Consider the following 25,356-nt stretch of genomic DNA (forward strand, 5'->3'; position numbering starts at 1 on the left):
TTCTGCATCTGTTTATGCACCTTCAAGCCCCATTCGTATCTCCAGATTGTTGTTTCGAATCACAATATGAATCAGAATCATCTTTAGTATGTAGAACACACAAGGAATTTGTCTCCGGTAGAACCCGCTGCACTAGTATCATCATAAGAAAAATGGAGGCACTAAACAGTTGTTTTTGGTTACTGTTTAGATCAGTGGTCTCAAGCTCGCGGCCCGCGGGCGAACTGTTGCCCCAGAAAGAATATTTTGCGGCCCACCTTGACATGAAAGATTAATGTTAGTGCGGCCCGCATGATTGATATGAATGATACTTGTGTGTGGAGCTGAACAAACCATGGAACAAACCGCCATTTTGGAGCTACAGAGTGAATTTAATCACAGATTTGCAGACTTCAAGACGCACAAAGCCACATTTCAATTTTTTTGCGGACCCATTCTCTTTTGATGTGCAAGATGCCCCTCCTGTCTTCCAAATGGAGCTCTGTGACCTACGGTGCAACTCTGCACTCAAAGCCAAGTTCAGGGATGTGAATGCAGAAGCAGACAAGCTTGGGCAATGTTTGAGAGAGATAACCCCCAGCTTCCCTGAAGTTTCCTGAATGTTGAAGCGGACCACGTGTCTTTTTGGCCGCACATACTGATGTGAGAAGCTCTTCTCCTTGAACTTCAATAAGTCCCAGTCCGTACAGGTCCAGACTTACTGATGAGCATCTTCAAGCCCTAGTCAGAGTGTCCACTGCCTCCTCCCTCAAGCCAAATGTGGCTCGGCTTTGTGAAAAGAAGCGCTGCCAGGTCTCTAGCAGCAAGAAGTAGGCAAGAGAAGCCATGTTTAGGACAGTTCATGTTCAATATTTTATTGGTGTCCAGAAAGTTAAAGGTTAAAGAACTGTGAATACAGACATTTGGAACTTTATTAAAATAATTAGTTTCCTGTGTTTTTCCTGTTCCTGATATGTGTCAGAATAAACATATTGATATCTGATTAATCACTGAATTATTTCAAATAAATTGTGATTTAATTGTGTTGCATCCTTAACACTTATAACAACAATATTAATTAAGCAGCACATTGGTATTTTTTATATTTCTTATAAACAAAGGAGTAAAGAAGCCTTTGTCAAATTACTTGATTTTTGTTGATTAGAAAATGGTTATTTAATTAATTTTTTAGAAGTTGGTAGAGATGAAAAAAACAATTGGGGGAAGTATGATTAATATTATATAACAGAGGTGTCCAAAGTCGGTCCTCGAGGGCCGCCGTCCTGCCTGTTTTCCAGCTCTCCCAGGAGCAACGCACCTGATTCAAATCATCAGGACCATTTTGATGCTGCTTCAGAGCTGGCTGATGAGCTGATCATTTGAATCAGGTGTGTTGCTCCTGGGAGAGCTGGAAAACAGGCAGCGGCCCTCGAGGACCGACTTTGGACACCCCTGTTATATAACGTCTAAGTAGATAGATAGACTGGCACTTGGCTCCTCAAATTGATTTATTTGGGTTAATCCTTTATATTGGAGTAGAAAAAAAACATTTTGACCTAATTCCTTAGTTATTTAGCCTTGAAATGTGGGTCAAAATGGAATTATTCATTTTTCGCATTGTTTTGACCCAATTTGTTTTATTAATTTAACCCCAAAAAGTTGGGTTAAAACAGAATAACCAATTTTGTTGTTTGTCCTTTTTTAAATGGTAATTGGGTAAAAAGTAACCCAAAATGAGGTATTTTCCCCCAGCTGTTTTTAGAGTGTAGGGTCCACCCCTCCCACCTTTTATCCTTTCTCTTGGGGTGTCAGCTTACTTCACACACTTTCCTCAGTTTGAGTGCTCACCTGTTCCTCTCAATGGTCAGGATCGTGTCCTGGCTACTGGTTCATATGGCTTGAATGCATCGAGCCTTTGTCTGTCCCGCTGAGTTTGTCATTTGAATGAATATGGAGGAGTTGGCCAGAGAGAGCATCAGCATGCTGGCGTCAGCAACAGCCAAACCCCCGGCGGACCTGGCTGGTCCACGACTCGGATCTATTGGGGCCATCGTCATCATGCTCAAGTCTGCCCTGGGCGCCGGACTGCTCAATTTCCCGTGGGCTTTTGAGAGAGCCGGGGGCATTCACAACGCAATCGCCATGGAGATGGTTAGTACCTTCATCAGTATCTTTAGCTGTCAACCTTTTTTTGTTTGATGTCTTTATTGGTATGTTGATAGACCGTAATTTCCCATGTCAGCATTTTAAATCGCACCACAGGATTAATACATTTTAAGTGTGTATACAATATGTGTTTTCAGGTGTTTAAAAATATACAATTATATATAGTAGTTGTATTATTATTGGGATTTTTTTTCCAATGGGGGTGTCAAAGTACAGAGACGTCTGTTTTGCATCCAATTAGATGAACTCCAACCAGTGTGTCGTCAGAAACTCTTATCTGGTCTTTCAGTATTTACCCAAAGTGAACATAATTTCACATGCAAAATTAGAGCGCATTTTATGGATTTCTTGCCCTGGAATTCTTTTATCTTGCTCTTTCGATGTGACTGTAAATAACACGAACCATTTAGGGGGCTTTGGTTTTTTTCCCATACTACATTTTGACATTAGCGCAATTTTTATTTTTCCAATCAGGTTTCTCTTGTGTTCCTGGTAAGCGGTTTGATCATCCTGGGCTACTCGTCGTCAATCTGCGGTCAATGCACCTACCAGGCGGTGGTGAAGGAGGTGTGTGGCCCAGCCATCGGTCAGCTGTGTGAAATATGCTTCATTTTTAACCTATTTATGATCTCCGTGGCCTTCCTTGTCATAGTGGATGACCAGCTGGAGAAATGTGAGTTTTGGCTCTTTCTTTCCATTTTTATATTTTAACTCGTTAACACAATGCATCACCGCATACATGGTCATTCCATGCACATTAGGGGAAGGTTCATTCTCAAGGTCTTAAAATTCAGAAAGCTGGAGCCTGTGAAAATCAGTAAAAGATGACTTCCTTTTCCACACATTGATTGCAACCAACATGTGTGTGGTTTGGAAACGTGCTCTTTTGATGATTGCCTTCAGTAAATGAAACCCGTCTTCATTTGGCTCACGATCGGGTGACATTGGACACACTCATGTTGAATAACTAATTCATATTAGCTCTTAGTGTTTGACAGGAAGTGACCATTATGTATATCCACCTTGGGATTTATAATTGATCTCCTATGAAATTAAGACCCGTGCACACCAATTCACCATCACATCAATACCACGTTTCCTCCACTTTTTGTTTTAAAAACATGATCTGGTACGATGTCTGGCTTGAACTGTTTGTTCCATTTCTTATCCATACTTTTATCGTCATTCTGTTTGAAGTTGACATAGTTTCAACACACGACTTCTCCCTCTATCCTTCTTATGGAAGTAACAAGGAAATGGCCTATATGTCCACATCTGGCTACTTAACATATCTGACTCATTTTTTCATTTTAAGCACTTGAAAGGGATGTAACTCTGCATAAAATGGTTACAAATTGTAAATAGCTAATTGTGTGTTTTGGGGAAAACTTCATCTCTGAGAGTTTTATGGATTTTAAATCCAGTGTGGAGCAGTGGAGGCTGGTGAAATTACTGTCAAGATTTTTTTTTCTTCATAAATCGAGACATTATTGTGTCTGTGTGCGTGTGCGCGTGCGCGTGCGCGTGTGCGTGTGCGTGTGCGTGTGCGTGTGCGCGCGTGTGTGTGTGTGTGTGTGTGTGTGTGTGTGTGTGTGTGTGTGTGTGTGTGTGTGTGTGTGTGTGTGTGTGTGTGTGTGTGTGTGCTATTTTATTTAGATATATTTTTTGGTTGATGAATTAGGACCAATCTGGTATTGAAAATGGTGTGCTCTGACAATTCATACATTGAATCTCTTGATTAGCAGTGATAACTGTTTTTTTGGAAATACTGCAATGAGAACGAATACAACTGCCCCTACTCTATATTTTATTTAAATGACTGTATTGTAGATTTTAATTGGATGATAACAATGAAATTACCAGTAGTTATTTAGGATTTTATCATTTTTTAATCCGTTTTGTCTTTTATCATCATCTTTTATGTACATCACTTACAGAACTCACAATTGTAGTTATTGTGCGGAACTCTGCAAAGTTGAGTTTTAACCTGACATTCAATTTAAGAAAGGCATAAGTAAACACAATTACTCCAGCAGTGGTTAGAACGCCAGAAAATCCCTCACTCTTCATTGACAAAAATCACCTACTGTAGTCACATTTACGATACTTAATACAGACAAAGTAGCATTGAAACTGATTACTTAGGTCATACATTTTCTCACATTACATCATCATGTGACCATATACACCACCGTCTATGTCGATCGATAGGCACATAGTTATTCAAGTAAACTATCTAAAATGTTTGAAAGTGATCCATGCAACCCACATTCTTACCTAAGAATACGAATAATAAGAATAAGAAAGCCTTTAATAGTCCCACAATGGGGAAATTTGTAATCTACAGCAGCAAAATTGAAAGGGGTATTATTACATGTACAAAAATATTCAGAAAGGAACTATGCAACTGCACAAAAATGTTTCAGAAAAAGATCTATACACAGTGCACTATAAAAAAGAAAACATATATTGAACAGAAAAACAAGAATTGGATGTACAAAAATGTTTCAGATGAGTACTCGATAATATCCAAATTTGTTATTTGAACCACATGTTCCACCTGTGGGTGATTTGGTATCGCAATGCTTTTTGTCTGAAAAGAAACCTGAATCTCAATCAGCCTTACATGCCTGACTTTCTTAATTTGTTCATTCTTGTTTGCTTATTGTGTCCTTTAGTGTGCGGTTCTCTGTATGAGCTGCTAACCGGGTTGCCAGACTCAGAGAGGCCCTATTACTTCTACACGGACCAACGCTTTGCTCTGGTGCTTCTTTGTGTCTTCCTCATTCTACCGATTTCTACTCCCAAAGAGATCAGCATTCAAAAATACATCAGGTCAATTTTGCTCTCTGCACTAAAACATTCACACTCACACTTACAGACACACACACGATACGCACACACACACACACACACACACACACACACACACACACACACACACACACACACACACACACACACACACACACACACACACACACACACACACACACACACACACACACACACACACACACGCCCGGGCTCTCACGCGATGTGCGCTGCAGAAAGGATTTTAAGAGGATTTGACAGACAATAATATGCATTGTAATTTATATTTCTGTTTGAGTAGCATTTATCCAGACAGGGGTGTCATATGAAGCATATTCATGCCTCAACAAAAATCATTCACGTCATGGAATGATGACGAATGAAATTACAATTATGTCACACACACACACACACACACACACACACACACACACACACACACACACACACACACACACACACACACACACACACACACACACACACACACACACCCGGATGACATGTCCAACCCACCGAAGTTGCCTCTTTGCCAGTATGGCCTCGATACTGGTGGAGGCAGTGCGTTGAAGGATGTCGGTGTGTGGAACACGATCCTGCCAGGTGATGCCAAGGATTCGTTGGAGGCACCTGATGTGGAATGCATCAAGGCGTCTCACATGGCGTCGATAGATGGTCCAGGCTTCTGCGCCATATAGCAGCGTGGACACACACACTGCTTGGTAGACTGCGACTTTTTTTGGAGTTCTTAAGTGGTTGTTTTCGAACACACGAGTACGCAATCTGCCAAAAGCTTTGGAGGCTTGATGGATGCGGGCCTGGACGTCATCATCAATTAGACAGGAGGGTGTTAGAATGCTGCCGAGGTAGCTGAATTGTTGGACAACCTTGAGGGGTGTGCCACTGAGGGTGAACGCTAGGGTTGGAGAACTCTCTTTTGCCATGACCTCCGTTTTGGTTACATTGATCACGAGACCGAGTGATCGGTAGACGGAGGACATGGTATCAAGGGCATTTTGCATGGCAGCTGGGCTGTGGGCCAGCAGAGCACAATCATCTGCATACTGTAGCTCGTGGATGCCGCTGATCAGGGTCTTGGTCTTGGCCTGTAGGCGTCTGATGTTAAACAGGTTACCATCCAGGCGGAATTGGATTTGTACGCCGCCACCTTCCTGGATGGACTTATGGAAGAGGAGCGTAGCTGCCATCAGGAACAGGTTGAATATAGCAGGGGCCAGTACACAGCCCTGCTTCACCCCGACTTCCACAGGGAACGGGGAAGATTGCTGGCCACCAACAAGTACAGTTGCTTGCATGCCGCTGTGGAACTGTTTTAGGATGCCGAGAAATTTGGAGGGGATGCCAAATTTCTGCAGTATGGTCCAGAGAATGTCACGGTTAACTGTGTCAAATGCCTTTGTAAGGTCAATGAAGGTGATATAGAGGTCCTTGTTTTGTTCCTTGCATTTCTCCTGAACTTGGCGCGCAGCGAAGATCATGTCCAGAGTGCTTCGATCCTTCCTGAAGCCGCATTGTGTCTCTGGGAGGATGTCTTCGGTAATGTGCGATGTAAGACGGAACAGCATTACTTTTGCAAGAATCTTGCCAGCAACAGAAAGTAGGGAGATGCCACGGCTGTTGCCGCAGACTGACTTGTCCCCCTTCCTTTTGTAAATGGTGACAATGTTGCTGTCTTTCCATTCCTGAGGAAGTGTCCCGTTTTGCCAGATGTTGCAGATGAGGTGGTAAAGCTTCCGTGTCAGGAGGTAACCGCCGCTCTTGAATACCTCAGCTGGAAGTCCATCAGGGCCAGGGCTTTTGTTGTTTTTAAGGCTCCGGATTGCAGAGATGACCTCTGTGAACTGAGGAGGTTCATCAAGGGAGGGAACTGATGGAAGCTCTGGGAGGGAGTCAAGGACAAATGTGTCTGAAGGGTTTACTTGGTTGAGCAGGGAGTCAAAGTGCTCTGCCCAGCGCTCAAGTATTAGCTGTTTGTCCTTCAGTAGTACAGAACCGTCTGCAGATTTAACTGGGACAATGTGTTGTCTTCGTGGGCCGTGCAGGGATTTTACAGCATCATAGAAGGCGTGTGTGTTGTTGTTGTCTGCATGCCTCTGGATTTCTTGGGCCTTGCTGAGCCACCACTTGTTCTCCATCATCCTCAGCTGTTTCTGTGTTTCACCACGGATGGCCTTGTAGTGAGAGAGGAGAAGTGGAGAATGAGGGTTGGAGAGAAGTGTGGTATGGGCTTTGCCCTTGGCTTCCAGAAGCTCCTGTATGGCAGCTGAGCTGTTATCGAACCAGTCTTGATGACGTTTCTGAGTGAAGCCGATGGTCTCAGAGGCAGCTTGATGAATTGTTGTCCTCAATTTTTTCCACCTGCTTTCAACATCAAGGTCACCGTTACTGGTGTCGTTGTCCAGGCTGGCAAGTCCCTCTGCCAGCTTGTGGCGGTAGCTGGCTGCACATTCTGGGGACTCCAGGGCCCTGGTGTTAAGACGCCTTTGGGGTTGCTGTTTCTTATGAGGAGGTCGAATTCTCAGCTTGAGCCTGGACTTGATCAGTCGATGATCAGTCCAGCATTCAGCCCCACGCATGGCCCGCGTGATGCAGACATCATTTTGGTCTTGTTGCCTTGTGATGATGTAGTCCAGTAAGTGCCAATGTTTGGACCTGGGGTGCATCCATGATGTGATGTATTTCTTATTCAGTTGAAAGATGGTGTTAGTTACAATCAACTGATGCTCAGAGCACAGAGTGAGGAGTCGGAGGCCATTGCTGTTTATTTTCCCCGTCCCGTGCCTTCCGATTACTTGTTTCCAGAGCCTGGCATCAGTACCTACTCGGGCATTGAAGTCACCCATCAGAACAAGTTTATCAGAGGCAGGGATTTTGGATATGGTAGCATCCAGGGACTCGTAGAAGGCATCTTTGGTGTTATCGTCAGCATCCAAGGTGGGAGCATAGGCGCTGATTAAAGTTGCGAAGCGACCTTTTACCAGGGGAATACGCCAGGTCATAAGCCGTTCACTGATGCCTTGGGGGGACTCAGGGATGTTACTGAGTAAGCTGCTTTTCACAGCAAAGCCAACTCCATGGAGTCTTCGCTCATTCTCTGGGAGACCCTTCCAGAAGAAGGTGTAACCTTCACCAACTTCTGTGAGTGAATCCTCGCCTGAGAACCGAGTCTCACTGAGTGCGCCAATATCGATGTTGTACCTTCTCAGCTCATGTGCGATGAGGGCAGTTCGTCTTCGAGGTCTCTCCATCCCGTCTCGAGCATCGAGGAGGGTGCGAACATTCCAGGAAGCCAGGTTCATAGTCATGGGTTTGATTATATTTCGTTTTCGACCGCAGAGGGGGGATGCCTTGGTGGCTGCGGTGGGCCACCCAGGTGTGGTGGAACAAGCAATGTTTAGGTCACCTTTTCTAGACCCTTCCCCTATAAGGGGTGAGCAGTGCGGACCCTGAATAGGGCTGCTCAGACGCACAGGATGCTGCCGAAGGATAATGTTGCTCCATCCCATCTTCGCAACGACCATCAATCCTGTACCGCCCCTGTGTAGGAATCAAGCTAGAAGCTTCCAGTCACATCCATGACCTGCCCCCGTCACTTTATCCTATCGCCAGTGGACTTATATGGTGGAAGCTGAAACCTGCGCTACTAGTGGATTTAGTGTGAGGGACGGGGCGCGCAATTCCTTCCCCCACATACTTGGCCGCACCCACTGTATTCCAGTGGCAAGAGTGAAGACTCGAGACGACCTTCAGGTGAGTGCGGTTGCAAGGGGCTGCCGGTGGTCCGATCTGTTGGACTCCGCCTACGCCTACCCCCGGGTGCACACACACACACACACACACACACACACACACACACACACACACACACACACACACACACACACACACACACACACACACACACACACAAAACTTCATCCCAATAAGACTTAGATTCCAAACATGCGTTTAAATGACTTATCCACATAATCTGTGAAAATAGTTTTCTAATGATAAAAACAGGAGAAAAATAAATATTACACTTCGATGATTTGGGCATCTTTTTTATGGTGGACATGGATGAGATTCTGCAGTCTGGTTGATCTGAGAGGGTGTAATGAAAATATATTCCTGGAGGGTTCACTGTTGCCCTTTCTCTGACAGATAACCTACACCCACCCCTCAAAAAGCAACATACCTACGTTACATAACATGAATGGAGCTGTTGGAGTTACTCATAAAAGACGTTGGAAATGTTTGTATTCTTGCATCCAAGATTGTTTTCGGAAAAATTATATTTTTTCCATATTGATATATTAAGGCGGAAGGCTCAGTTTGGATAATAACCACGATGTAAACCCCATATTTACTGGTATGATAACGTGATCAATGTGGTGTATGGGGGTTTGTATAGTTGTCAACTTAACTCAACTCACCTATATTTATAGAGCACTGAAAACAGCCAACACTGCATACAGATTGTTGTACTTGGAGCAACTATCATATAAAAGTAATAAATCAATCACAAATATCGTGAACAAATACCAGGGAGTACAACTAAGACCAAGTCCGAGTCATGCTGACTCAAATGCCAAAGAGCACAAATGAGTTTTGAGATGGGTTTTAAAGATGAGCAGCGAGGGGATTTGCCGAATGTTCAGGGCTCGACCCCCTCTGACCCTCTGTGTAATTTTTGGCACATCTAATAAAGTCTGGTGAGCAGGCAGACCTGAGGCGCCAGGAAGGTGTGTAGGGGTGGATGAGCTCGGAGAGGTAAAGTTGAGCGAGGCCATTGAAAGATTTGAAGACAAATAATAAGATCTTGAAAACAACTCTAAAATGTTTACGAAGCCAGTGACGGGATGCCAGGGGAGGAGTTAAGTGCTCCCTCTTATGAGTACCAGTCAAGAGATGAGCAGCAGCATTCTGGACCAGCACGAGGCACTTCGTGGAAGATTTGCTGACTCCAAATTAAGCACATTACAGTAATCGAGCAGAGATGTAACAAAGGCATGAATTACGGTCTCAAGGTGATCATGAGAAAGGAGAAGTCTTCATTGACGCAGTTCAACAAAATAAAAAATAAAAAAAACATTTTCTCTACTTTGCATGGTTAAGATAGTGTTCTATTGTACTATTATACTATCTGTATGTTCTGGTATCAGATATTACTACTACTTGGTTGCTTTGGTGCAGTAATTTTTGTCACCACACATGAATAAAATAAGTGATAGTTTGACGTGACCCATTTAAATGCAGTAACCTCGTTGTCACACTCCAATCATTCACATTTTTTTTGGGTGCAATGTCTGAATTTGTCCCCCGACTTTGTTCACTTACAGTGTATTGGGAACTCTGGCTGGGATCTACCTGACTGTAGCCATCATCATTAAGTACCATATGCTGCATTCTGTTCAGGTTCACATAATTCCACTCTACAGTAATGGGTATGTACGTGTATGGATGGCTATGTTGGTGTGTGCGTGCGTGTGCTACACACACACACACACACAAAACTTCATCCCAATAAGACTTAGATTCCAAACATGAGTTTAAATGACTTATCCACATAATCTGTGAAAATAGTTTGCTAATGATAAAAACAGGAGAAAAATAATTATTACACTTTGATGATTTGGGCATCTTTTTTTATGGTGGACATGGATGAGATTCTTCAGTCTGGTTGATCTGAGAGGGTGTAATGAAAATATATTCCTGGAGGGTTCACTGTTGCCCTTTCTCTGACAGATAACCTACACCCACCCCCCAAAAAGCAACATACCTACGTTACATAACATGGATGGAGCTGTTGGAGTTGCTCATAAAAGACGTTTGAAATGTTTGTATTCTTGCATCCAAGATTGTTTTAGGAAAAAGTATATTTTTTCAATATTGATATATTAAGGCGGAAGGCTCAGTTTGGATAATAACCCCGATGTAAACCCCATATTTACTGGTATGATAACGTGATCAATGTGGTGTATGGGGGTTTGTATAGTTGTCAACTCAACTCACCTATATTTATAGAGCACTGAAAACAGCCAACACTGCATACAGATTGTTGTACTTGGAGCAACTATCATATAAAAGTAATAAATCAGTCACAAATACCAGAGAGTAAAACTAAGACCAAGTCCGAGTCATGCTGACTCAAATGCCAAAGAGCACAAGTGAGTTTTGAGACGGGGTTTAAAGATGAGCAGCGAGTGGACTTGCCGAATGTTCAGGGCTCGACCCCCTCTGACCTCCGTGTAGTTTTTGGCACATCTAATAAAGTCTGCTGAGCAGACCTGAGGCGCCGGGAAGGTGTGTAGGGGTGGATGAGCTCGGAGAGGTAAAGTTGAGCGAGGCCATTGAAAGATTTGAAGACAAATAATAAGATCTTGAAAACAACTCTAAAATGTTTACGAAGCCAGTGACGGGATGCCAGGGGAGGAGTTAAGTGCTCCCTCTTATGAGTACCAGTCAAGAGGTGAGCAGCAGCATTCTGGACCAGCACGAGGCACTTCGTGGAAGATTTGCTGAGTCCTAACTAAAGTACATTACAGTAATCGAGCAGAGATGTAACAAAGGCATGAATTAAGATCCCAAGGTGATCATGAGAAAGGAGAAGTCTTCGTTGACGCAGTTCAATAAAATAAAATAAAAACATTTTCTCTACTTTGCATGGTTAAGATAGTGTTCTATTGTACTATTATATTATCTGTATGTTCTGGTATCAGATATTACTACTACTTGGTTGCTTTGGTGCAGTAATTTATGTCACCACACATAAATAAAATGAGTGATAGTTTGACGTGACCCATTTAAATGCACTAACCCCGTTGTCACACTCCAATCATTCACATTTTTTTTGGGTGCAATGTCTGAATTTGTCCCCCGACTTTGTTCACTTACAGTGTATTGGGAACTCTGGCCGGGATCTACCTGACTGTAGCCATCATCATTAAGTACCATATGCTGCATTCTGTTCAGGTTCACATAATTCCACTCTACAGCAATGGGTATGTACGTGTATGGATGGCTATGCTGGTGTGTGCGTGTACGTGCGTGTGCGTGTCTGTGTGTGTTTGCGCGTGAATGTGCGTGCGTGTGTGTGGGAGAGAACTCACCACACATCCTGGGTTCTGGTACCAGTTCTCTCCAGAATTTCTACGTGCAGCCAAAGAGTTGAGAGAGTCCGTTTTGGGCACCTCCAAATCTGAGACAATGGTTCTCAGTTGAAAAAGGATGGTGCGCCCTTTCCGGAGCAAGGAGGAGGTCTTCCACCAAGTAGAGGAGTTTAAGTATCTTGGAGTCTTTTTTGGATAGGAGGGAGCGAAAAATCGACAGGCGGATCGGTGCGGCCTCTGCAGTGATGCGGGCTTTTTACGGATCTGCCGTGGTGAAATAGGAGCTGAGCCAAACGACAAAGCTCTCAATTTACCGGTCAATCCACGTTCCAACCCTCACCTGTGGTCCCGAGCTGTGGGCCGTGATCAAAAGAACGAGATCCCGGATACAAGCGCCGAAATGAGCTTTCTCCATAGGGTGTCCAGACTCTCCCTTAGAGATAAGCTAAGTAGCTCGGCCATCCGGGTGAGGCTTAACGTCAAGGCTCTTCTCCTCCACATTGAGAGGAGCCAGATAAGGTGGCTCAGGCCATCCTTGATTTGGATGGACACCTCCCTGATGAGTTATGATGTGGCATGCCCCACTTGCAGAAGACCCCAGAGATGACCCAATACACGCTGGAGATGCTATGTCACACAGCTGGCATGCAAATGCTTCGGGATCCGTGGATGATGGGACGAAGCCTGGGCTTTCCTGCCAAACTGGCTACCCCTATGACCCAATCCTGGAGAAACGGCAGAAAATTGATAAATGGAAGGGTGGATGAATTATTTAATAATTTCTGAAAACATTTATCACAAATGAGCATGTACTGTGGACTATTTAATTTCATCTCATGCTTTAGGCTATGTTTTAATGTCTGAAAGGGAAATTGGGGTCTTCTGGGACATGCTTCTTGACTTGACAGGCAGAGCAATGCAATTAAGTTATTTGCTGGAAATATGGCCGCCGCGAGTCTTATCCATAAAACCTGCTTTGAATTGAGATCATGAGGATTGACAAAATACATTACCATGCTACCCTCCTTCATAGAAGCACTTTCACAGTCCAGGCCCAGCAGTTTACAGCGAGTTACACTTCAAAGTGACATTCAAGGGTGACTCTTGATTCCAAAGTATTTGAAATGGTATCTAACTTCACTCTTTCTTTTTAGAATCAACTCTTGGGCCTCCATGTTTAGTGTCATCCCAACCATCTGTTTTGGTTTCCAAGTAAGTATAACAATGGAGAGATAGATGTATTTGGTATCAATTATGTGTTTGCAACATAGACGTTGTGACGAGCAGGTCACATGGTGTTTGTTTGGCCAGCACTTGATTCTGACTTTCAATATCAACGCGAAAGTGTATTCAGTTATGCAGGCAACATTTCAAGTTACCTTAGACCACAGGTGTCAAAGTCAAGGCCCGCGGGCCAAATCCGGCCCGCCACATCATTTTTTTCGGCCCGCGAAAGCAAATCAAACTTGCTTGATGACTTCCATGATGATTGCTAAAATCTGAGCCAAAAGTTCATATTTTTGGATGTCAACCACAATAAAAGTCATTATTCTTGACTTCAGATTTGAAAATTATTCATTAATTTGCTGTGTGCTCTATATGTAATATTTGAAGGGATTTAAACATTCTAATGGGTTCCCCAAATTCATAACGGCCCTCGAGACGAAACCATAACTACAATGTGGCCCGCGGCAAAAAATGACTTTGACACCCCTGCCTTAGACTGACTCTTCTTAACTCAAGCAGGAAAGTGAGTTTGACAAATTATTTCTTACTTATCATATTTATGTTGTGCCGCATATGATTCTAGCGATGTTCTTGTAATGGGGGCGCCAATGCTTTTGTTGAGTCAGGTGGTTATTTTTTGCCTTGCTTAAATTCTTTGCCTTGCTCAAAGGCAACAACAGCAGTTGTAAAGAAGCAGTGAGCATCGATTCAGTAACTTGTTGATACGTATTTGTTTTTGTCAGTAATCTGACTTGGACAAGACCCACACCCAGATGCTGAGGGACTGGGCGAGTGGTACCCCACTTAATTGCTCCTATAAAAGAAAACTACAATCTTTCATTTATTAAAAATAAGAACACTTTAAAAAAAAAAAACTGTAATTTTGCTGTGTTTTTTCCATTTAGCGAAGTTTAAAGTAGGCCCAAATGAAAGTCGTTTGTGAAAGAGTTAACAGTCTTGAGAAATATGTTTTACATTTATCTCAGAATGTCGGTGTTAATGTTTGCAAATGTGTGAGAGATGGTTCCATCAACTCACGTTCTCAGCTTGCCTGCTTTGCACTGATTAAATTCCTTCAGAAACATATCAGCAGTTTTTGGCAAAGGTCAATCGAAAAATAGAAGTGGTAACTGAAATAATTCAATTGGCATGTTTGTGAAAGGATAAACTGTGAGAAGTTGAGGAAAGGAATGCAAGGTCTGCAAAGTCCAACCCTGAACGTTCTCATCATTCAGTGTGTAAAAGGCACCCTGTTCGTACAGCAGCTAGCAACTTGAAACACTTTTGAACAAGTTTTTCATATTTAAAAAGATCATTCTGTAATTTCAAAACAGTGCAGGCTTGTGTGTCACTACCCAAGTTGCCAGGGTAACCCCTGAAAGATGCAGGCAGGATTTTCGATAGGAAAGAGAGCTTGCGAAAGAATGAGTGCACATTCTCTCACACATACGCACAAACTCACCCCCTCAGGGTGAGTGATTGCCGTGGAAAGGTCCAAATGGAAAGTTGATGAGATCCTGGCAAGGGTTGCAGGGAAAAGCAAATGTGACTTAAACCAGGTAGATGGCGTCGGGGCTCAAGTGGGGACAAGAGCCTCTATCTTGAGCCGTGTGATTAACAGGCTCACTAGTTAGGGCCCAAATCCTTCATTTAACATCATACTGCAGCTTTCCACTGAACGAGATAAAAATAATACAAAGTAAGATCAAAACTGTGCTCTGGGAGTAAGCCATGTTTGGGACTGAGACCAATTCCCACAAAACCTCACTTATAATCGCCTCATGGATCTTTGCTGGGAAATAGCAAAGGTTAAGAGTGTACAAAGGTGTGTGTGTGTGTGTGTGTGTTTGTGTGTGTGTGCATGTGTGTGTGTGTGTGTGTGTGTGTGTGTGTGTGCGCATGTGTGTGTGTGTTTATGTGTGCGTGTGTTTGCGTGTGCGTGTGTTTGTGTGTGCGTGTGTGTAGGGCGCCGCCTCACCCCGCAAATATCAGAATCAAGTACATCAGTAGCAAAATGTTTTTTATAAATAACTGGTTTGAATAGGTTGACAAGAAGTTTCCCCAGCGCTCTTCTTGTTCATATGTTGTGACTTAGCAATGCACACTATAGTCGAGGATCAGAATGTGTTTGATAAACGCATTGTTAGCCAATTATGAGGCTGCTCAAATTGCATGACACAAAAACACAAATATTCTTTGCAGTACTAATTTAGTTGCAACATGGAGGAGACCATGGACATCACATCATCTTCGGTCAAATATTATGCCGTAAGTGAATTGCATGTTTAGTGTGGGGAAAAATATTTGACCATCATTGTTACTCATTTACTCTAACATTTAAACCACTCAATAATGTAGACTAAACAGGGATGCTTTTGAACTCCATTGCGCTGTGACAGGGAGTCTGAGGTGTTCACATTTCCACCCGTGCCCCCTTCACCGAATTCATCGTTGATACCCAGTGTATTTGACTTAAATTTGAATCTCAATTGAGAGTGCTTTTTTTCTACTGTTTTACAGTGTCACGAGGCATCCATCGCCATTTACAGCAGCATGGAGAACCAACGTCTTGCTCACTGGGCCTTTATATCTGTGGTTACTATGATTATCTGCCTCATCATTTATTCTCTCACAGGTCAGGTATCGGCCTGCTTGCCTCATATGCTACCACACTTACAACACCTTTCAAGTCCTAAATTCCAAACCAGAAATGCAAGAGATTGTATTAAGAAGAAACCAATTGGGGGTTTCTGGCCTGTCAGAAGTTGAATTGACTGAATTGTACTCTATAATATTATATGTATTATATGTATTGTGGAAATGTGTCTATTATCAAATCTGACCTTCCGCAAATCCCCCCATCAACTTTTTCTCTGATATATTTCAATGGCTTTATGACCTGGGAAGATTATGCACATAAAGTTTGGATGTCCTAATATTAGACACATTAGACACATATAGGAAGCAATCAAAAGCATTTGAACAGTCATTGTGGGCAAAGTTTTTCTCTTTATTTCCTTTCTTGGTGGCTAGGCCAGATGTGTTGCTTTAATCTCATCGCTTTGCGGGATAAAAGAGTCTTAAATTGGTCTTTCTTATTTAAAAAAAATACACCCGACCTGCGCAAGTTTCCTCCGGGTCCTTCAGTTTCCTCCCACATTCCAAAAACATGAATGGCAAACACTCTAAATTGTCCCTTGGTGTGAGTGTAAGCGAAGTTTGTCTCTGTGTGCCGTGCATTTGGCTGGCAACCAATTCAGGGTGTCGAACGCCTAGTGCTTGATGACGGCTGGAATAGGCTCCCTAATGAGGATCAAAGCAGTCTGGAAAATGGATGGATGGATGGATGGATGGGTACACCCAACCCTGTGCCTTTCAAAGTACTCTTCTCAGTCACAAAAGAAAAATACAAGTGAAGAAGTTAGCAAAAATAGTAATAAAATAAACTGATTTGGAGAGCTTCTTTAAAAATTATGCAAGCCAATTTAAACACCAACATCTAAGCTGTATTGTTTGACAGAAGTCTTGAACTGGGCCCTAAATGAGCTACATTCTTACTTAACTCATTCACTGTCATTCCTGAATTTATTCGGGAATTGAAAAGCGTGACGTAGAGCGTCATTCCCAAATTTGTTCGGGTTGTGTTTTTTTTGTGGGGGGTGCGAATCAAGCTGCGGTCAGACCTCTGGAAATATTTTTCCCTCCCATGAGGGGGCAGCCTTTGCCTTTTCAACATCTGCCCGTGGCTGCTCGTGATGCAATGGTGGAATAAGTCTCAATGATTCATTTCATCTTAGATGAAAGAGTTACTAAATACTGAAAAAACGTTTTGAGATAATCTAAAAATAACCTCAACAAGACAAATGACTGTTTTCTCACTCTGCTCAATAAGGACAGAGTCAAGTTCATGGACATGGCTCTGATGTAAAAATAGACTGCAAAAACACATGAGTACATCCTGACAAACAACCCTAAACCAGACGGCTCCTCCACAATTGATTTCAGTAAGGAGCTTTGGCTGCGTTATTGTGCTTGTGTGGAAATGCTGTCTTTGTCTGTTGCAGGGGTTTATGGGTACCTGACATTTGGGAAGGATGTGAAGGCCGACATTTTGATGTCATACATGGGCAATGACATTCTGATGCTCATTGCCAGACTCCTCTTTGGAGTCTCTATTATCACCATCTACCCCATCATTCTGTTCTTGGGCAGGTCAGGGTCATTTCATTTCTCATTCACGTCACCTTTATTTGCTCAATTGATCACAATTTGAAAATTTACAAATGCAATATTATATCTTCTATATAATGTGTACATTTTATGTTCACTCTTCAAAGTTCTGTGTATCTTTGTAATTTTTTTCCCCCTACAAACCGGTAAGATCCGTGATCCAGGACCCATTGCTGAGTTGGTGGCGGAGGCGTGGCCGCGTGGTGACGGTCAAGTTTGAAAGTCGTAGTCGGTACACGCTGACATTCCTCTGGATAACTGCAACACTTCTCATCGCTGCATTTGTACCAGACATCAGTAAAGTCATCAGTGTCATTGGTGGGATCAGTGCCTTTTTCATCTTTATCTTCCCAGGTAACGCCCTTGTTATGCGTCCACATTTTCTTACATGTTTACCTGTAACCACGAAAATCCTTTGTGTGCTTGATTAGGACTTTGTTTGATGTTTGCCATGCAATCCGAGCCAGTATCTAGTAAAACCAGGTGAGACAATTCTTTGTTTGCGTTTGGTTCTGTGTCATGACGCGTTTGTCCAGATATTGTTATTGATCTAGCAATTAAAACACCTCAGGCTCCATTTTTGTGATCGGCATAAGCTCTGCTGCTTAGATCCACTGCTCATCATTTTTTCAGTTAATTTTAAGCCAGGAAATTTGCGAGAGGGAGGGCTGCACCGCTGTGGGAGTGGTCACTGCCTATTTCAGCTTTTATAGTTGGGATTTTTCTGATATAAAAGTTTCACTTGGCCAGGAGCTTGGGCAGGACTGCCGAATTGGCAAACATACACAAAGCGAGCCTTGCACCAATATGAAAATTATGACCAGAGGACTTTTGCGTTATTGTACAGATGCGCTTCATGGAAACGGAGCCATTGATCTTCACGGGACTAAGTTTGTGAATCAAAACTGCCAAACTGTATACATTTTTTACCATACTCAAAAATGTTACTAACTACAAATTTATCAAGTTTTAATTATTGACTAAGTTTGCAAATAAACATCTTTTCTGTATCCTTCTCCTTTTCAGAATTGTCCTCACACTGTGGGGAGTGGTCACACTTCTATGTGGTGCCTTCATCTTTGGCCAGAGTACCACGATTGCTGTCATGCAGCTCCTTGGGAAGATCTGATGTTTCAATTTCGATTTTATCCTGCCAATCCAAAACACTCAAATTCTGCAATCTGGAGACGACTTAAACGTACTTTTGAACATCAGTTGCTCATCAGTCGCGATGATCCAATGACTTTCTGACTTGGGTTCATTTCTTAAAATGACACCCTGACGCATATTTCTGACTGACTTTCAATTGTGATGAGAAGTTATGTATGTAGTCACTGCAATTGAATCTTACCACACAAACATTGAATTTTAGTTTTTGTGCAGTAGAAATATATGCTGTGGGTCTGTGCGGCTAGAAAAAGAGCCTGGGGCCACGAAGAGCAATCAATATGGACAGCTTTTTCAAATTAAGGATCAATAACTGTAGTGCAGCGTAATTCTGACACAAATCAGTACGGTCCCATGTAGAAACACTTTTTTGATATAAAAAAAGACCTGGATGCTTCAGGCTGTCAAATATGGCTATTTTTGCAAAGTGGAATTTGAGGCTGCATATATACCATCCAGTACAGATACCCAATAGTTGTAATTGGTGGCAACCTAATAACCTGACATCAGTGTTTTCTTCACTGTGAACGATGGTGTATCACAGGGGTGTCAAAGTCATTTATTGCCGCGGGCTACATTGTAGTTATGGTTTCCTCTCGAGGGCCGTTATGAATTTGGGGAACCCATTAGAATGTTTAAATCCCTTCAAATATTACATATAGAGCACATAGCAAATTAATGAATAACTCGTTTTCAAATCTGAAGTCAAGAATAATGACTCTTATTGTGGTTGACATCCAAAAATATGAAATTTTGGCTCAGATTTTAGCAATCATCATGGAATTTAACAAGTTTGATTTGCTTTCGCGGGCCGAAAAAAATTATGTGGCTGGCCGGATTTGGCCCGCGGGCCTTGACTTTGACACCTGTGGTGTATCAACTAAAATTTCTCGAATGTGTTTTGAGTGGTTGTATCTTGAAGTTTCACAGAAAAAAGAAGAACATTTTATGGAACCCCGCCTACGTTTCTCATCAATGTTGTTTCAAGTCTCCAACAAGCTCCTTGGGATTTATTAAATTTACAGGATCACGTTTCAAATCAAGGTCTCTATATTGCTCAGATATTCAGAGAAAAGGAACTCAGACATCAATAAAATAGTACAACGGTTCGCCTTACTCAGGCAACAATGCTCCATGAAAACACAAACACAAGAAAGAATAAACAAAAAGCAAACACATTTAACATTAGCCAACTAAACATGCTGTGCTGTTAAAAATCAAAATAAGGAAAACCTAAACAAACTGGAATCTGTTTGATTGTCAACTTTTTGTTGTTCATGGATACAATCCCAGTTGAAAGGCAAATGGTAGGTCCTCAGGTCCTGAAGTCAAACCTTTGCCTTCCACCAATGTTCTACTCCACTTGTCAGTAAGTGGAATCTATACCTATTCTGATTACCGTATTTTCCGGTGTATAAGAGGTACCCAAAAGCCTTCATTTTCTTCCAAAGAAGATCCTGCGCCTTATACGCAGGTGCGCCTTATATGTGAAGTAATATTGAGCCCCAACAGGTCTCGCAACTGCTGTCGGCAGCCATCGATTCCATTTCCCCTCGTAAAAGAAATAGTGCATAACTCCAGCCTCTACTGTAGCACCTCATAATGTGAAGTGCCTTATATTTGGAAAACCTTTATGTACTTATACATTATATTTGGAAAACGTTTTTCATTCATTGAAAGTGCACCTTATATAGTCTGGTGCGCCTTCTATATGGAAAAAGTTGTTTGAAAATACACTATTCAATGGAGGTGCGCCTTACACTCCGGTGCGCCTTATACACTGGAAAATATGGTAACTTTAAGTAGCGGGTGCAAACAAGGTGCCGGTCCAATTGCAGGGAAGCGACAGATGCTCACATTTAAATTCATGAGTAATTCTGAGTCATGAAAGTTGATGAGAAGTGGGAAGAAACCGCCAAAAGCAAAGTTAACATGGAGAGAACATGCAAATTTCCCCATTGTGGGACTATTAAAGGCTTCCTGATATGGTAATCTGGGTTCGTCCAACAGATATTTGAACCCATCGATCTATCGACCTTGCGAGAGAGATGCTGCCTGCTCGTCTACAGCGTGGCCATGTAAATATTGTGTGGAGGAAGGAAAACATTTCAAATAAAAGCAACACATCAATTTCATTTTCATAGCTTTATTGAATTTGCATCACTCTACATTTTCTAGAATTTTGACAAATACTTGCATCCCTTCAATGTCTACGAGATATGTTTTACAGAAACATACATGAAGAATTAAGAGTTAAACAATCTCCGAAAATTGAATATTCATCCTTGTATGCCACTTTCCTAGTCATATGTATGGATCGAATATACGTATTTTAATCTCCTTCGCTTTCATACGTAGGACTACTAGAAAAGAAAACAACATAAGGAATGCACCAAACCCATAAAAGGAGTAGCATAGCCTAATACTACGGCAAAGAAGTTACTCGACATTCAGTTGACATGCACTCATTTGAAGAATAGAAAAGAAGACAATCACAGGAGGAAATAAACGCAGCCTTGGGAATGGAAAATTTGGTGAATTCCTGACTTGGAACCTGGAATTGTGTACTAAGACTCGTTGAGGTAAACCCAGTAACATCAGCTCTCAGTTTTCGGAGGTGTGTCGCCTACGTGAGCGCAACTCTCCATTTTCCGGAACTGTGTATCACGGTAAGTCCTTTAAGTCAGCAAACATTCAGTCAAGGCCTTTTTCACTACATTTGAAAGGCATCGCTATTTCGTTTGATGACGACGCACAAGTCGCACTCGGATATCCAAAGTCGAGAATCGAAATGGTGGCACAGGGAACGAATCCCTGGAATGTTCGCAACGGGGGACACTATTGGCATTCATCAACCTAATTGCAGCGGGCACGCTGAACAGGTGCCGTTACATCGTTGGGCTGCAGTGACATGAACGTTTCTGTGTGGACCAACTGTACGTTGTGGTTTTATGACATAAAAACATTGAGCTGTCCAATGAGCCTCCCCTTCAACTACAGCAGCTTGCTCCACGCAGATTGGACCAGGATCCGATTGGCACAGAAATGTTTATGATTGTAAAATGAATGAATACTTCTCCGACAGTGGCAATGACCTTTGCGAGGCAGAATATTCCATACATTTGTATTTAATTTTATCGTACTGTGAAATGGTTGGAAATGAGGCCAGTAAAACAACCAATTTATTGATCGTGATGTGATCCTCATGAAATCGTTATAAAAGTATACCTGTACTTTCTACTGCTGGCAAACAAGTCAAGCGCAGTGGCTACCGGGCTACAGAGGGAAAATGTATGAAACAGTGAACTGGCTGGTTGACCTGTAACAAATCCAACTCTGATTTTGATGAATAGTCATGCGTGAACAACTACAATGTCACACTATTGATCCATGTCAACCCTTTCAACGCTTACGACAGTGGTCATTGTATCGGGTTACAGGTTATTATCATTATTTGTGCATGAAAAGGTTAAATGGAGCCTTTTGAGACATTCTTAACTCCTATTTCAGCTCAAGTAGACGGTGTTGGCAATCGTGTATTTGTGTAGATGTGATGGCGCTCACCAATGTTCTTTCGGTATCAATTTAACTACTTCTGACCTCAGCCAAACCAAAGTTGACTAAAAAGCCTACTTCTCTGCAAGGTGTTCAGTTTATCCTTCCTCCATTTAAACTGTATTTCATCAAAACATGTCAAATTAGTTTGTCTCCTGCATTATGTACCAGGCAATCATCTCATCTCATCTCATTTCATTTTCCGTACCGCTTATTCCTCATTAGGGTCGCAGGCAATCATTTCTCTATTAATTCTTTCAACAGTGAAATGACAGTGAAATGTGTCATTAAGTCGGTGTCCTTGTGTCCTTTTCTCTCAGTTCCTTTCAATAATGCAGTGCAGCTGGAAGTAATTGTTCCCACTTTTCAAAAAAAAAAGTTTCTACCTGAAGAAACTCAAAAGGCGAGCGTTTTACAAGCCATGCAGGAACTGTGACATGTTTTAGTTTGTTTAGTTTGCAGCACTTTCATTGTTATTTTGGCTGTTGTATGTGCCATCGAAGTGATTTGTTGACTTCAAAGCAGTTTTCACATCTTGCTTTGTCTAAAGAATAAAGCTGTTTTTATTTTTAACTCATTCACTGCCTGACGTGCAAAAATGTGTCCACTCCGGTTTTGCCATTTTCACTTAAATTCCAGGACCCAGAGAATATTGAGTTTGAGGACTATATAAACATTCAATGCAGCATAAGAAACCTTAGACTCTCTTCGTTCATCTGAGTTAATTCCTAAGTTATATGGGACTGGAGCAACATGAGGTGCAAGTCGGGGCGGTGTACAAAAGGCAATTGCTGCGTCATTGTGGAAGGGAAAAACATTGCCAGAGGTCTGACCAGCACTCTATCAGCACCCTCGCAAGAAAAACCAAAACCCGAACAAAATTGGGAATGGCGCTCCACGTCATATTTTCCATTCCAGATTAAATTTGGGGATGGCAATGAATGAGTTAATATATATTTATAAAGATGTGAGCGTGAGTGTGGATGGTTGTTTGTCTCTATCTGCAATTGTTTGGCAACCGTTTCAGGGTGTCCCCCGCCGACTGCTCGATGACGGCCGGGATAGGCTCAAGCAGCCCCTGCGACCCTAGTAAGCATCAAGTGGAACGGAAAATTAACGAATTAATTCATAAAACAAGATTTGTTTCTTGTTCAGTCAGATGCAATTGATGAAATCATGAATTGCACGCCAAGTGCTGACAGTTTTTGAAATATCATAGAGTTGGTGTTTGAATCCAATTTAGCTCGCATGAATGTAACATTACTTTGCTTCCAGTGACGCAAAATGTGAACAAACATTGAAAAATATCAAACATCTCATTTGCAGGTCATGATTATTAAGGCTTTTATAGTCTATGTCAGAAGTTACTGAAACAAGTGTTTGACAAGCTACTGCCAGTTTCACTGAGAAAAGATTTGCACCAGAGCACTAAAATAGTCAAATAATACACCTAATTCATATTAAAACAGTATTATCCATACATACAAGCTCTACCCAACTTACACGCCTATTACAAGCAACTGATCATCACTGTAGACTAGTACTGTAGACTAGTATGACACAAACAAAACAAAACAAAAACTGGTTTGCTAAACCCTCTCTCTTGTCTCTTCTGTTTAGGTAGCAGCACAGACTCTAATCAACAGTGACGGCACAGCTCACTCGACTTATTATTTACCCTGATGTTTAAGCTAACTGAGTGAATTGTAAATTACCCAAAAATGCCCCCCACCCCCCGCCACCCAAAACAACAACAACAACAAAAAAACAAAAGCTCCAAAGGAAGCTTTTAAAGTCTACTTGATAATATTGTCCATCCACAGGACACTGTTGGTTAGCAGTTATTGTTCCGGCTGCACGTGAAATGATTAAACTTCCACTGAAAAATGACATTTCTTTCATTCAAAACTTTTCAGTGGACATGCCTCATTGTGTTTTTTTGTGAAAACATGACAGAATACTATCTTCCTCGGGGCAAAAAAGGCGCTTGCTCTTATATGGGATTTCATTTCACTGATATCCTCCACAATGATGATCATCTGAGTGCCTCTGTTATTTATAAAAGTGGTGTCATTCTATTATCGGTCAATGGATGTGAACTTTAAGTCATTTAAATAGTGTATTGGAGGTCATACGTGGTTATTTTTAGGTAAGAAACTTACTTTACAAAGACTCATCAAGCGCTTAAATTCCAGTGAAACATGGTTGAGAAAAATGAATTTCTATTGCATCATTCAAAAGATTGGAATTTGAACTTACAATATGTAAATACAATGATAATGTTTTTTTCTGAAGTCACATTTATTTTCTTCATTAACTAATTGAAGGGTCATAGTGCATCAGACGGTGAGAGGCTATTGCTGTTCACTTTGTGTGGGAGAAAGGGTCAGTAGTGAATATTGAAGAATATTTTTTTTTTGTAGTATCAGTAGTGGATATCGAACTTAAAAAAAGTGCAGCTAGTTCAGCTGACCTTTGCCAAGGTTAAACTCTTTGTTCCTGTATGTGGCGATCAACCATCAAACGTGAGTCAGCATATAGTGTATATGACAGTATACAGTACATACATACAGTATATATGACAGTATACAGTACACTGTATATATACACTGTATATAAAATATTATATTAGTATATATTTCTATACTTAATGAAGTAAAAACAGTATTATTACCAGCGCTTAACAAAATGCAATAAACAGTTGCTTTGATCTGCGACGTCGGCATTCGATTGAGTTGACTGTGGTGAGTTTCATCATTTCGAACTTGAACCTGCTGAACATGTGAACAGCTTTTGGAGATCCCTTTCTGAATATGATATAAATTTAAATTTGAGAAAGTTTCATCCAAAACATTCATTTGGCTAATTTCATGGTTAAAAATCAGTCAATTCAGTCTGGAAACATTTGGCCTGTGCAGTCCATCCGAGCTGTCAGCGTCAGCAAAACCATGGTAAAAATGCACTTATTACCAATATTATTTCACACTCAAGTGCGGCACACTTGGGAGCAGATATATATACCCGGCACTTATAATTACATGTAAACATACTGTAAGTGCTGTTTCAGTCCCACAGACCTCAATGACATGTGTTACAGGTACCTTAA

General features: G+C 41.8%; 1 protein-coding gene across 2 annotated transcripts; it reads left to right on the forward strand.

Moving 5' to 3' along the window:
• The first annotated feature begins 1,848 nt into the window (after positions 1–1,848).
• On the forward strand, positions 1,849–25,347 carry slc38a8a (solute carrier family 38 member 8a). Of its 2 annotated transcripts, none has more exons than XM_088997456.1 (10): positions 1,849–2,130; positions 2,620–2,818; positions 4,824–4,980; positions 10,302–10,406; positions 13,226–13,283; positions 15,819–15,933; positions 17,363–17,510; positions 17,680–17,882; positions 17,960–18,011; positions 18,555–25,347. In XM_088997456.1, the coding sequence occupies exons 1-10, from the start codon at positions 1,924–1,926 to the stop codon at positions 18,655–18,657; spliced, it is 1,347 nt and encodes a 448-aa protein (XP_088853582.1). In that variant the 5' UTR covers positions 1,849–1,923; the 3' UTR covers positions 18,658–25,347. The 2 variants fall into 2 exon arrangements, with proteins under 2 accessions (XP_088853582.1, XP_088853581.1); XM_088997455.1 differs by lacking the exon at positions 10,302–10,406 and adding an exon at positions 11,859–11,963.
• The last annotated feature ends 9 nt before the right edge of the window (positions 25,348–25,356 follow it).

Source organism: Hippocampus bargibanti, linkage group LG05 (genome assembly GCF_051943395.1).
Source record: "Hippocampus bargibanti isolate YZ-2025 linkage group LG05, ASM5194339v1, whole genome shotgun sequence".
Lineage (NCBI taxonomy): Eukaryota > Metazoa > Chordata > Actinopteri > Syngnathiformes > Syngnathidae > Hippocampus > Hippocampus bargibanti.

Bases quoted from the DNA above. Each gene is read 5' to 3' on its own strand.
- slc38a8a (XM_088997456.1), top strand. From the start codon at position 1,924: ATGAATATGGAGGAGTTGGCCAGAGAGAGCATCAGCATGCTGGCGTCA. The intron at 10,407-13,225 runs GTATGTACGTGT...CTTTCTTTTTAG, and splicing joins ATTCCACTCTACAGTAATGG to AATCAACTCTTGGGCCTCCA. The intron at 15,934-17,362 runs GTCAGGTATCGG...TGTCTGTTGCAG, and splicing joins CATCATTTATTCTCTCACAG to GGGTTTATGGGTACCTGACA.